A 14,513-nucleotide genomic window follows, 5' to 3' on the forward strand; every position below is an offset into this window, starting at 1 on the left:
CCTGCAGAAGCCAGGATGCTGCATTGCAGGTGCAATGAATGTTAGCTGATGGGATGACTGGGCTGACCCAAATCCCTTTGCAGCTGCCCTCCTCTGAGGGGACTACAGGAGAGTTGAGAAAGCAGCTGGGGACCAATCAGCAGTCCTCTAAGCTCTCCCTTTATGTCCAACAACATGTTCTACAAATGAACCTTAATCATTGATGATAGGGGTGTCTGGGTGCCTCAGTTAGTTTGAACATCCGATTTTGGCTCAGTCATGATCTAGTGGTTCAGAATTTGAGCCTTGCATGAGGCTGTGTGCTGACAGCTGAGAACCTGGAGCCTGCTTCAGATTCTGTGTCTCCTCCTCTCTCTCTGCCCCTCCTCTGCCTCTCAAAAATAAACATTAAAAAAATTTTTTTAAATCAGTGATGATAAACTATAGCTTCAACATAACTAGTGACTTTCAGTGAGTAGTTTTTAAAGCACATTCTCATGTGTTAGCTCATTCATAACAACCCTGTGAAATGTTTACAACCCTGTGAAGTGTTTTAATTTTGATTTTATAGATGAGAAAGCCCAGACCAGATGAGTCATTTAGCCCAATTTGTGCATCTAGTAAGAGTCAAGATTCAACCCAGGTCTCCTAACCCTAGTTCATTAGTCTTTCCACAACTTCTCAGTGGCCTTTAAGAATTTAGAAAGAACCAAGTCAACTCTTAAATCCACAGGTTACACATGAGTATATTTTGCTGTTTAAAGATTCAAATAATAAAAAAAGGCTAAAATCACTCTTCTCCCTTAACCGCCCCCTCCCTGCCCCCCCCCATCCAGCTCCACCACTCGAGTGGTAACTTCTTTAACAGTTAGTGGGTACTCTGTCAGAACCTTGCAGTTACATATGTGCGTATGTGTATGTGTGTATAAGACACATTTTGCTGTATATGATAAATGTGCTACCTAACATAAAGGTGGTCTTATTACACATATCATTCTGCAACTTCAGTTATTTTACTACATGTTTTAGACCTCTCTGTCAATGCATTTATATCTATCCTCTTCTCTTTAGCTACTAAAGAGAATTTTTAAAGGATTTCAGGTGATTCTGTCGATAGATGATTTACACTTTTTTTAAGGTTTATTTATATTGAGAGGTGGGAGGGACAGAGAGAGAGAGAGAGAGAGAGAGAGAATCCCAAGCAGGCTCAACGCTCAGCACAGAGCCTGACGCAGGGCTCCATCTCACAACTGTGAGATCACAACCTAAGCCAATACCAAGAGTTGGATGCTCAACTGACTGAGTCACCCACACTCCCCAAAAATAGAAGTTTATATTTTATTTTAAATAGGTTCCATACACAGTGTGGGGCTTAAACTCATGACCCTGAGTTTGTCACATGCTCTACTGAATAAGCCAGCTAGGTGCCCCCCAAAATAGAATTTGTAAAAGTTTATTAATGTACCTGAACTGATATTTTGTTGCTGATTTAAAATTTTTTTAATGTTTTATTTGTTTTTGAGAAAGAGTGTGTGAGCAGGGGAGGGGCAGAGGGAGAGAAGGAGACACAGAATCTGAACCAGTCTCCAGGCTCTGAGCTGTCAGCACAGAGCCCCAAGTGGGGCTCAGACTTATGAACTGTGAAATTGTGACCTGAACCTACATCAGACACTTAACTGGCTGAGCCACGCAGGCACCCCTCTTGCTGATTTAAATGGAGGGAAAACGAGTGCAGTGAGAAAAAAAATGGTATATGGGGGCCAGACCCTGTGAGTATTTTTCTAAATTATTAATTCAGTCTTTCAAATCAGGTGGCGCTCCGCAGAAAAGAGAAAATGCCAGCGTCCGACACCCTAGAGAGAAGGCCAGACAGACTCCCCTGGACTCCAATGGGTGCTCTGCGGAGCCAGCTCCACCCCCAGAGGGCCAGCCTTCCTCGGAGCCGGAGGAGCGCAGCCGACTCAACACAGGCACGCAGCTCATCATGCAACATGTGCAGGCGTTACTGGTCAAGCGATTCCACCACACTGCTCGCAGCCACAAGGACTTCCTGGCCCAGGTACTGCTTTAGGCCCTTGCTTGTGCGTGGTTGCCAGTGGCCAAGGCCTGCCTGCCCTCTACCTGCCTTTGCCTCCTCTCCTTGGCTTTCTCTTGCACATGAGCTCAACCACAGCAGTGAGCACCCTCTTTAGGTTCTCTTGGCTTTCTTTGCTCCTTGTCAACCTTTATTTTGGTTCTTAGTAACATGAAGAGTCTTTCTAAGTTTTTAACCTCTTGTAGCAGAGAAAATACAATAATAGTGAATATGTTAAGATTGCTTTTATTTTTACAGTGAAAGGTGAAGTCATATTTTTAGTCATTTTTGCAATGACCCTTGATATCAAGGTCATTGGCCTCTTTTCTTTTTATTTTTTAACTTTTTAATTTTAATTCCATTATTAATAACATAGTTATATTTGTATCAGGTATATCATACAGTGATTCAGCAATTTTATATGTTATTCAGTGGTCGTCATGACAAGTGCCCTCCTCAATCCCCATCACCTGTCTCACCCATCCTCTACCACCTACCCTGCCTTTGGTGATCATCAGGTGGTTCTCTGTAGTTAAGAGTCTGTTTCTTGGTTTGTCTCTCTTTTTTTTCCCCTGTGCTCATTTGTTTTGTTTATTTAATTCCACATATGAGTGAAATCATATGGTATTTGTCTTTCTCAGACTGACTTATTTTACTTTGCATAGTACTCTCCAGTTCCATCCATGTCATTGCAAATGGCAAGATTTCTTATGGCTGAGTAATATTGCATTGTCTACATATACCACATCTTTATCAGTTCATCTGTCGATGGGCACTTGAGCTGCTTCCATAGTTTGGCTCTTGTAAATAATGCTGCAGTAAATGTAGGGGTGCATGGATCCTTTGAATTAGTTTTTTTGTATTTTTTGGATAAATACCCAGTAGTATGATTACTGGATCATAAGGTAGTTCTATTTTTAACTTTTTGGGGAACCTCCATACTGTTTTACAGAGTGGCTGCACCAGTTTGCATTCCCACCAGCAGTGCACAAGGGTTCCTTTTTCTCCACATCCTTGCCAATACTTGTTTCTTGTGTTTTTGATTATAGTCATTCTGACCATATGACTGGTATGAGGTGATATCTCATTGTAGTTTTGATTTGCATTTCCCTGATTGTGAGTGACGAGCATCTTTTCATGTGTCTGTTGGCCATTTGGAGGTCTTCCTTAGAGAAATGTCTGTTCATGTCTTCTGCCCATTTTTTAATTGGATTATTTGTTTTCTGTATGTTGAGTTATATCAGTTCTTTATATATTTTGGATGCTTACATATTTTGGACCCTTTATAGGACATGCCCTTTGCAAATATCTTCTCCCATTCCGTAGGTTACCTTTTAGTTTTGTTGATTGTTTCCTTTGCTGTGCAGAAGCTTTTTATTTTGATGTAGTTTCAATAGTTTATTTTTGCTTTTATCTCCCATGTCTCAGGAGACCTATCTAGAAAAATATTGCTATGTCTGACGTCAGAAAAATTACTGCCTGTGCTGTCTTCTAGGATTTTTATGGTTTCAGGTCTCACATTTAGCTCTCTTTGATTTTTTAGTTTATTTTTGTGTATGATATAAGAAAGTGGTCCAGTTTTCCCAACGCCATTTGTTGAAGATACTGTCTTTCCCATTACTTCTTCTTTCATTCTTTGTCAAAGATTAATTGACCATATGATTGTGGGTTTATTTCTGTGTTTTCTTTTGTGTTTCATTGATCTGTGTGTCTGTTTTTGTGCCAGTACCATATTGTTTTGATCACTACAGCTTTGTAATACAACTTGCAGTCTGGAATTGTGATACCTCCTATTCTGTTTTTCTTTTTCAAAAGTTCTTTGGCTATTCAGGGTCTTTTGTGGTTCCCCAGAAGTTTTAAGATTGTTCATTCTAGTTCTGTGAAAAATGCTGTTGGTATTTTGATAGGGATTGCATTCAATCTATAGATTGGGCACATCTTTTTTCTTTTTATATTTTTTATTCAGGTATGGAAACCCTGTTTCACCTCTGGTTGAACATTGGCCTGCTTCAGTGCTCAGTATTGGCCTACCTCAGCCATTCCTCACTGGCCACGAAAACATTCTGTTTCCTCCTACACATCTTGCCTTTGCACATCTTCGCTTGTGATGTTTCCAAGAAGCCTGACATTCTTTGCCAGGGGCCCAGTTATGAGGCTGCAGGATGTTTAAAACAGTGTGTGTGTGTGTGTGTGTGTGTGTGTGTGTGTGTGTGTGTGTGTTGGTGGGTGTGAGTGTCTTTAACATACCACAGCCCGTGTTGCCATGTTTATTTTCTGACAGATTGTGCTCCCGGCCACTTTTGTGTTTTTGGCTCTGATGCTTTCCATCATCGTCCCTCCCTTTGGTGAATATCCTGCTTTGATCCTTCACCCCTGGATGTATGGGCAGCAGTACACTTTCTTCAGGTGCATAGACTCATCCTAAACGTCATCATTCATTCCCATGGGTTGTGGGGCTCTCAGGTCAGACTGCTTGGTGGGACCTTCACCTTTTCACTTCCTGGGACGGTGACTAATGCGATAGAGGTCCTTGGACTGCCTTCCAGAAGGAAGTTAGTGTACCTGCCACTTGGAAATGGTGATCCTAAGTGAACAACCAGGACGGCCAAGAGTAGGGAAAGAGAAAGTAAAGGTTGGGTGATTGGATTGAACTCCACCTTTATGAGGCACAGACATGATATGCCGTCAGATCACTGGGCATGTTTGAATAGCACACTTCCTTCTCGGGAGACCTGTGACCACTCCTAGGCAGCATTCCATGGCTTGTGTATATGCCCAGTACATAGCCGCCATTTAGTAAACACTTGCCAAGTTCCATCTTGTCTGCTTTGTCCCTTTGTCCCTGTCACTCTGTCTAGTTTGGACCAGCCGGGCAGTGAGCAGCTTGCAGCACTTGCAGACGTCCTCCTGAACAAGCCAGGCTTTGGCAACCGCTGCCTGAAGGAAGAATGGCTTCCGTAAGTCTCTTCACACCCCTGCCCTACCATCACCAGCTGCCCCCAGGGAGGGGGAACCTGATGGTGGGGTCCTAGGATGGCGGGTTGGGAGAGGCTCCACCTCAGCGCAGCCCTCTATTACATGGGTGCTTCTGTATCCCTCACCATCCCCCAGCCTCTCCTTTAACGCCCATGTGCAAGCGTGTCACCGCCTCTTAGGAAGTCCCTGCATCACCGGGCCGCTCTGAATTTCGATAATTCTCAATATAGAAAGTTCCGTACTGAACTGATGCATGCTTCACACTTATTTGAAAGGAATCTGAACAGAGAAAGGAAGGAGATGGGGGATGTGCTGTTGTTTAATTGGGCTTAGAATGGCATTAATTACATATATGGCCAACTTTCAATTATTACTGTAAGTATAGGGAAGGAAGTTATTAGAGGGCAGTTGAAATCTACCAAGAATCCTATAATTTAAATATTATTTTATCTGTTTCTCTCAGTGTTTTTCAGAGCTATAGGTAAGGGTCAAAATAGACTAATTTCAGACTCTTTTATTTATTCTGTTTCTCAACAGCTAGAGGTACCAGAAGATAGAAATGAGATAAAACAGTCCACAAAATAGATAATTATAGCCCAGCCCCACACCTAGTCAATCAACAAAATTCTAGTCTTGAATTTTTTTGAGCAGAAACTAACTTCACAAGAATAGAAGAAAATGCATGGGTCTGAGGAGAAAGAGGAAAGGCTAAGGAGAGGGCTGGGCATTATCTCTCATTTTTAGGGATTTTTTTAATCAACTGGAGCTGCTTGTGAAATATTTTCTTGCCTTCCATGAGGGAGTACCCCTGTGGCAATTCAACCCCCTGGAAGACTCCTTCTGTGTCCCCGAACATCACCCACCTGTTCCAGAAGCAGAAATGGACACCAGACGACCCCTCGCCTTCCTGCAGGTGCAGCACCAGAGAGAAGCTCACCATGCTTCCTGAGTGCCCAGAGGGCGCAGGGGGGCTCCCACCCCCGCAGGTACCTCGACCCTCCGTGGGAAGCCATGGGCCCCCAATCTGCCTACGACAGCAGGGATTAGGGAAAATACACTGTGCCTCCTGAGTTTCTAACCAACTAACATTTCAAACTGACAGCTGAGTGAAGAGCCAGACGAGTCCTGGGGTCCTCTGAGGGGCACCAAAGGGCTCCGTCACAGGCGACTAGAGAACTATCCAGTAGCTTCATTTTCCACCAAGCAGTGCCTCTTCAGTCTTGGCTGGGAAGACAGGGAAAGAAGGCCAAGCATAGCTGTGAGAGGTTTCATTTCCTCAGTGAATCCTACCTTCAAGCTGCTCTCCTAACTTAGGAACTAAATTTTTTCAGTAGGTAGTCCTTGGTCCCTGGGCGAGGTGGGATTTAACAGACCACCATCGCCAGAGTCTAGGAAAAAGACAAGCCAGTTCCTGTGATTTTCTTTATTGTCAGCACTGCATTTCCTCACTATCACTGATGCTTCTTCTCTTGGGAACAAAATTGAATCTCAGGCACCTGCACAGGAGGTGCTGTGTGTGTGTGTGTGTGTGTGTGTGTGTGTGTGTGTCTCACACACACACACATACACACATACTCATATTCATATCTATTCACCCTGCTCATTCAAACACACTCTCCCATTGAGCCTGGAATAAGGCCAAAGGGTGTGGGCTTCCCTCAGAGGTAGTAAATTGTACACATCAGGAAAGCAAGGGTGGCAAAGCAGTCTTCCCTAGGGACCCTTGCTGCCCTAACATTCTTTGAGGTGGAAGTGCTCCATCCCTGACTTCTAGAATGCACAGAGTTCAAGTTGTAGGAGTATTTTATTTGACAGAATTTTTAAAAAAATTATCACAAATTACCAGGTACCCGTGATTGTTCCAGCCTAGATTCTACCAGGGTAGCTTGGTCCCCTGGGTACCATTCTCAGCTTGGTGAGAATGCAGAGTGTTAGAGTGAAAATTGTAGGGCTGTGGATACAGACAGCTATAGATTCAAATCCTAGACCAGACACCTACAGGTTCTGGAACCTGGTGCAAGTTAGCTGAGCTTTCTGGACCTCAGTTTCTCTGGCTGTAAATTAAAGCAACAATTCCTCTTTCGTACGAGTAAAAGGATTAAGGGAGACAGTGTGTATAGAGCATTTAATACAATGCCTGACACAGTAAGCGGTCAGTCGATGCTAGTTCTCCTGGCATTCAAGGAACCAAGTGAAGAAAGTGAACTGAAGGGAGTAAAATGGGAAAGGTGGAGGGAGACAGAAAGTGTATAAAAACAAAAAGAATAGTATGTGATGGCATATGTGATGTATTTTTAATGCCACCAAAAATACCTTAGCTATATCTGAGCGGTGCCCCTGACACCCCAGGTTCCTGATTGACCAGAAACTGAACGAACATGATGAACACTGTGTAGACCCAAATTTAAAGTAATATTGCCACCTGGTGGCCAAATTTATGAGCTTTTTTGAATCCTCTAAAGTTGAAATAAGCTCCAGTTCTAGATATATTTTGAAATATATTATTACAATCTGTAAATTATAAGGCACTGTTTGACTTCTTTCATTCATGTCACAAATTTATTGTTTTAGCTACATTCCAGGTACTATTCTGAGTGCTGGGGACACCACAGAGAAAGGCCCTGCTCTCACAGAATTTTTATTTTACAGGGAGGTAACAGAAAAACAAGCAGATCAATGGGAGAGAAAATTTCAGGCAGAGAATGCAGATGTGAAGATAGTACAGCAGTAGGTTATGATCGAGAATGACTAGAAATGGAAAATACTTCTCTGAAGAGAAAAATGTAGGCTGATACTTGAATGAGGATGAGCTAGCCATGTGAGGTTGTCCAGGCAGAGCAAAGCAGGCAGAGGGCACTGCCAAGGGCACAACAGTCTCAAGAATGAGGAGTGTGCACTGGAGAAGCAGGAAAGATAGGTGGGGAGGGTGAGGAGTAAGGAGAGAGGTGGCAGAGGGGCTCAGAGGGCAGGGCAGGGCTGGATCATGAGGCCATGGCAGCCTTGGTGATGATCCCCCGAGGATCCTAGGGGTTACTGGAGTATGGAAAGCACAGAGTGAAGTATTCTGATTTACATTTTTAGAGCTCAGTCTGGCTGCTGGGTAGAAAATGGCTTTTGGAATGCCAGGGTGGAATGAGGGAGACCAGTGTGGAAGTTTATGTCGAGGCCCAGGTGAGATCCAAGTGGAGGCTTGGACGAGGGAGGACTGGTAATGGAGTAGACACTCATTTTGGAGTTGGAGCCAATCTGTCTTGAAAATGGATTGGAGAAAAGAGAGGGATCAAAGATGACTCCCACTCTTTAATGTGGGAACTAGGCACATGCCAGTGCTTTATTTAGTATTTTCCCAGCAGCTGAGTCCATAAGTAATTTTTGGAGAACAATAAGTCTCAGATTCCAAGGTGATTGACACAGATGTCTCATTGCCTCAGAGAACACAGCACAGCACTGAGATTCTACAAGACCTTACAAACAGGAACATCTCCGACTTCTTGGTAAAAACCTATCCTGCTCTTATACGAAGCAGGTAAGGAGAGATTCTTTCATACTTTTAATCCTGGCTTTCTGTAGAAAATATTAACTAGAGACAAGATAATTTATTCTTACAATGTATCACTGATCAGGGCAGCGGAAAATTTTCTTTTTCCTGTTTTGAGGGCCTTATCCAACCGAAAAAACAATTGAAACATATACAAGTAAAATGCAATTTAAGATTAATTTTATTTTTTTTTTATCTTATTTAGGCCAAGCAGTCTTAAAGTGTAACCTATGCACCATTAAAAGTAACATAAGAAACCATAGAATTTATCCAGTGACACAGCCTCCTCTTTTAACTAGTTAAGAAAGAGAGACCACATTTAGAGACGGAGAAAAGGTAGAAGAAAAGGAGAGAAGCAAGAGGGAAAGTAAGAAGCAAAGAGGAGAAAGGAAGAAAACATAGGGACAAGGCAATGGGATGGCAGCATGTGAGTGAGCCCACAGGTTGGCCAGGTTAACTGCACTGTAAATGAGCACCTCCACCACCTTAGTGTGCCAGCGAGCTCTTCTGTAAATGTGCACTTCCCTCGGCTCTGCGGCTGTTCTCATCAGGCTCCCCTCTCCTGCCCCCCCAGGCTCATGGTTTCAGCAGCCCCTATCAGAGATCCACAAGAGCAGGCTCTAAAAAGAGGTCAAAGGAAACCCTAATCTGGTCCCCGTGTGCTCTAGGGCCTTAAAACATACTGTCTGATTTTAGTAGTGCATTCAGTTGCTTCCTCTACCAAACCCTGAACAAGGGATAAATTGGCTCAGTTAACTAGAGCACACTGCTGGTGGTGAGAGCCGCTGCTGAGAGGGCAGTGCCAAGTCAGCAGTTAGAGAAATGAAAAATGCCATCCAAGCACAAAAATTAAGAGCAGAGTGCATAGAATTTATTCACTGCTACAATAAACAACAACCACTCTAAACTTTGTTCTCAGCAACAAATTTTTGCAATATGGAATTTGGGATTTTGTGCTTGATGACCATGATAGTTTGTGGGCCTGAACCATGAGGTCTAGAATTGACATTTGCTCATTTCTTGACTTACAGCTTTACCCCTGATTGGCTGGAAGTCAGTCTCTTAACTTTGGGCTTGGACTGAGTCAGAACTTTTCCCAAGTGTGCAGGGAGTTATTAGTCTTATTTATGCAGGATGGAAGGTGGGAGGGCTGCAGCCTTCACTCTGCGCTGGCATAGTGGTTGCCATATTTTCTGGGTCCAGATGGTCTGACAAATGACCTGACAACAGGGCCACTCAGAAGGCTCAGCATGTGACTTGGAAAGCCAATAGCGAAGTACTGTCCTTCCTCTGCCTGTGTATTTGGGCCCAGCCTAGGGCCTGGGAGGCTTCCACATTGTTTGGATATCAGGAAAAACAAAACTGCCGTGGAGGACTGAGCCGCCCCAGTGAGTATTTAAGAAGGAAAGTTAACAATACTGCCTTACTTACGGTATTTATCCAATATTTTGTTTTGGCTTTCAGCTTAAAGAGCAAATTCTGGGTCAACGAACAGAGGTAAGAAACTATTTTTGTAAGAAATTAATATCTCAGATTGATCCATCTAAAATAATTGCACATAAAACAAGCCACAGCGCAAAGCCATGTGGGCTGTTCTGTATGTACTCAGAAATTCACAAGACATGTCCTGAAGGATGTGTGGCTATGACACCCTAAACCCAGAAGGTGCTCAGTAATAGATCTCGGAGGATCTATATGGGAGGTGGTGTTTCCTGAGGAGTTCCAGAGCATTCTCACTCCGAGGGGGTTCTAGAACTTCACAAGGATAACAATGTAGAAGGCTGCAGTGAGAGGACACTAACCTAAGCCCTGCCAATCTTTGGCCCATCCCTTTCGAGCCCCAGGGAGTCTGGCCAGCCTCAGACTCACTCTGTTCCTGGGACATTCTGGAGGTTCAGATGGTTTCAGAGGTTTGGAGGACCATCCAGGAATATTCTAAGAGTGAGCTGTCCTCCTAGGGTCCCTCAGGAATAGGGCCTCTGCAATGAATGCAGAGCTGATGCTGACTTGATTTCCTGGGTGGATTCTGGACCACAAAAGGGAAATCGTCCTAGAGGGAAATGTGGGGCCTCAGTTGAAGCAGAAATATTGGGGGGGGGGGTTGCAATTTAAATTCCTGAGAAATAAATTTCCCCTCCTCTGCCTTGCCTAAGCAGCACATTAATATTATTGTGTCCGGGAGTTTGGGTTTTATCCTGCCACTGAAGGGCTTTAAACCAGAGAGCAACAGGCCCAGATCAGTGTTTGAAGATGATCACTTGAGATTTCCAAGCCCTGTGGAAGATGGGTTAGAGCAGGAGTGATCCAATGCTAGGATCCCAATTAAGGTGCTAAAGGCAGAGTTAAGGCAGAGAGAATGGTGAGGGGCTGCCAGAGGCAGGCTGGGGTTGAGAAGCACAGAGACACAGGCACAGCAGGACTGGTCCTGACCAGATGGTGAGCCCACTGCCGCCAGAAGTGCCTGCTAAGTATAGAGGTGGACCCATAAAGGAATCATTGGTTGGGGTATAGGGAGAGTCCGGGAAGACTTCAAAGAGAAGATGACATATGACAGATGAGTTGGAGTTGTCCAGTTGCTCATAAAAGGGAAAGGGACTCCTGGGAAGCTAGAGCCCCACATACGCAGAGACACTAAGGCAGCCTGGCCCATTGGGACTCTGTCAGTAATGTGGCCAGCATATGCCACTCGAGGGAAGGCATGTGGAGAGACGAAGTTGGAGAAGTAGGCAGAGACCAAGTTCAGTAAAGATTAGGACTTATCCTGGAGGCAACAAGGAAGTATTAATAGTAGGTTTGTAAAGTGGAGCTATGTTGTTCCCTGGTCCAGACTATCCCCTCCAAAGTACCCATTTCCCTGCACGACCTGAGAGAGTAACTGACAAGTGTGAAGCAGCACGAGCACGATTCATGGCACTGACTTGAGGACTTCTTGTTCCCTTGTCAGGTATGGAGGAATTTCCATCGGAGGAAAGCTCCCAGTTCTTCCCATCACTGCGGAAGCGCTTGTTGGATTTTTAAGCCACCTTGGCCAGATAATGAATGTGACCGGGGTATGTAAGCAGACTGAAGATTTGGATAGAGCTTTTGACATGCTGGTTATCATGAAACAGAAATGACCATGAGGGTTAAGCAGGGAAGAAACCCTTGTGCTTGTTCATTATGATTTTCTAGGGTCCCATCACCAGAGAGGCCTCTAAAGAAATGCCTGCTTTCCTTAAACATCTAGAAACTGAAGACAACGTTAAGGTATTGGCCCTGCACAATCTGCCCTAGAGCTAAAAATTCACATGAGCTAGTTATTTTAGTTTTATTTTCCCAGCTTAATTAAATTCCATCCCTCCTCCTGTTGAAATCTAGCATGGAATGTCTTCCAGCTGCCAAATACTTCCTTCTCCTCACATTCTTTTTCCTGGAGCTCATTTTTTCTCTAAACAGCTGTAGCACCGCCTAACAAAGCCTATTACCTCTGCTCCGTAGGTATGGTTTAACAACAAAGGTTGGCATGCCCTGGTGAGCTTTCTCAACGTGGCCCACAATGCCATCTTACGGACCAGCCTGCACAAGGACAAGAACCCTGAGGAGTACGGCATCACTGTCATAAGCCAGCCCTTGAACCTGACTAAGGAGCAGCTCTCAGAGATCACAGTGTAAGCCACCGTGGCCCCCAACCTCACAGCTTGCTTGTTACCCTCTCCCCTCTTTGGATACCCCAAGAGGATTTTTACTGACATGAGCTGCTGATCTGGATGGCCAGGTTGTTAAATCAGGCACATTTGAACACGAGACTTTCAAGTGCCTTGTGTACCAAACTGTTTTGCCATTCTTTCTCTTCATGTTTATTTGGAAAGTAAGCATATATATGGTTCTCTTCCCTTTTGGGTCTTGATAACAAGTTGCTCCTGGACCTTACACAGATATTCTCCTTTCCAGTATGCAAAGTGACTGCCAGGAACTGGGAAAGTTGAGTCGGTCTTTCATCTCCCCAGGAGTAATCATCTTAGATTCCGGTAATTTTCCCTCAGATGGCCAGACTTTCGAGATATCAACAGATCCTTGCCTTCCTCAAGCTTAGGTTCTTACTGAACCATTTCAAGCAGTAAAATACAATAATCCTGTGCAATTTTGTAGTATATGTGTCCTACTCAAGGCCTATATTTGGTGGGTATGCCTTTATTAGTGCAGAATTATCCTGGTAGGCTGTGAGGGTCCACATTTTCCTATCCCAGTATATTCAGTGCCCTGAACATGCCAAATGTCATCAGCTAAAATTTACTCCCTGGTCCCTTCTGGCCTTCCTCTGGATACCCTCTGAGGCTCTTAAGCTGAGGAGGAATAGTCTTTCCTATGCCACTTCTCACTCAGCCCAAGTTTCTGTGTCTCCCGCTAAGCCTCTTGAATCTGAAATAAGAAATAGGGGGAGTCGTTTGTGGTTATAAAAGTAGTTTATAAAATAGTAATTGTTCATTAAATAAAGTTTATAGAATAGAGTTTTAAAAAAACTTATTTGCTGTTAACTCTACAGTTGTTGCCTCTAAACATTTTTGTGTGTTTCCTTCCAGTTATGTATTCTATTTTTACTACATGTATGGATCATGCTCTTTGTAGTTTTATCAGGGCAGCACAAAAAGTGCTCCTTTCTCTGTGAGGGCACTGCCCCACACCAGGGTCATGGTTTGCATGTGAAGCTCAGTTGTACTTCAGCCCACACCTGCCCCCTTAGCCATATGCTTTCTCTTCCATCCAGGGAAGGGTGAATAGAGCCAAGCTTCTATGTAAGTGGCTTGTACTCTTTTCACTTAAATCTACATTATGAACATTTCCCCATGTTGTGATATGTTTCTTGAAAACATGATTTAACAAGATTTCATAGACCATATTGCTCTACATAGAAAATTCAAGAGTTATCTATAGACAAATTATGAGAACTAATAAGAACATTATAGTATATGAGATTAATATAAGAATCTGTTTCTATATATCATCAACAAATAATTAGAAAACACAATAAAAGTTGTTTAGGTTATTACATTAACATGGAAAATATTTGATATTCACATTAATATTAGTATTCAGTAGAACCATGAAACATGAAGGCCACAGATACCCACTTAACCTTGACCCAGTTTGACTAGCACAGTTGAGTGAATGACAAGCTAGCCACTGGAATGGATTCTGGAGGCCGCTGCCTGGAGTTGGGTGAGGACTTCCCAGAGCCTAACTTTGTTCTTCTCCTGCATTTGCTCCTCCTTCACCTCTGTCTCCCTGTGTCTCTTGTCCTGCTGCAGGCTGACCACTTCGGTAGATGCTGTGGTTGCCATCTGTGTGATTTTCGCCATGTCCTTCGTCCCAGCCAGCTTTGTCCTTTATTTGATCCAGGAAAGGGTAAACAAAGCCAAACATCTCCAGTTTGTCAGTGGAGTGAGCCCCGTCACCTACTGGCTGACCAACTTCCTCTGGGACATTGTAAGTGTCAGATCATGGCACCTCCCTTGCATCCACGGCCCAAGGCAGTGGGTGTTTGTCTGCTCTGACTGAGGAGACATGGCAGGGTGGGGCTCTCGTACTGTTGCTGCTGGAGGTGCTGTGCCGCCGGCCTTGTGTGTTTGCTGTCTCCTGGAAAGGTACAGGATCAGGATCCCCAAGCTGGGGAATAATTTAGGGCTCAGCTTAACAACTGCTGAGTGAGGGCTCTGCACCAAGGGGCCTTCTGACCCACTGAATAATCACTGCACTTCAGGCATGCAGCTGACCTTCCTGGACATAATCTGGAGCTGAAGAGGTAATAACAAGAGGTCTTCCATCCTAACATTCTCTGCTTACATCCTGACCTGCCCCTAAAAGGGGAAGGATGGAACATCCCCTGTGGTAGAGTCACCAAATAAATATAGGACATCAGTTAAATTTAAATTTCAGATAAAATAATTAATGATTTTAGTAAAAGTAAAT

General features: G+C 43.9%; 1 protein-coding gene across 1 annotated transcript in view; it reads left to right on the top strand.

Moving 5' to 3' along the window:
• ABCA4 (ATP binding cassette subfamily A member 4) overlaps nucleotides 1–14,513 on the top strand; it is a 141,501-nt gene that overhangs the window by 86,832 nt on the left and 40,156 nt on the right. The window contains exons 27-36 of the mRNA XM_077746118.1: nucleotides 1,791–2,038; nucleotides 4,335–4,459; nucleotides 4,912–5,010; nucleotides 5,829–6,015; nucleotides 8,461–8,555; nucleotides 10,032–10,064; nucleotides 11,512–11,617; nucleotides 11,739–11,813; nucleotides 12,045–12,214; nucleotides 13,853–14,030. Coding sequence (XP_077602244.1) covers nucleotides 1,791–2,038; nucleotides 4,335–4,459; nucleotides 4,912–5,010; nucleotides 5,829–6,015; nucleotides 8,461–8,555; nucleotides 10,032–10,064; nucleotides 11,512–11,617; nucleotides 11,739–11,813; nucleotides 12,045–12,214; nucleotides 13,853–14,030 — 1,316 coding nt within the window. The remainder of the gene's footprint in view (nucleotides 1–1,790; nucleotides 2,039–4,334; nucleotides 4,460–4,911; nucleotides 5,011–5,828; nucleotides 6,016–8,460; nucleotides 8,556–10,031; nucleotides 10,065–11,511; nucleotides 11,618–11,738; nucleotides 11,814–12,044; nucleotides 12,215–13,852; nucleotides 14,031–14,513) is intronic.

The sequence above is a fragment of the Crocuta crocuta genome, unplaced genomic scaffold (genome assembly GCF_008692635.1).
Source record: "Crocuta crocuta isolate KB4526 unplaced genomic scaffold, BGI_CrCroc_1.0 scaffold48, whole genome shotgun sequence".
In the NCBI taxonomy this organism is placed as follows: domain Eukaryota; kingdom Metazoa; phylum Chordata; class Mammalia; order Carnivora; family Hyaenidae; genus Crocuta; species Crocuta crocuta.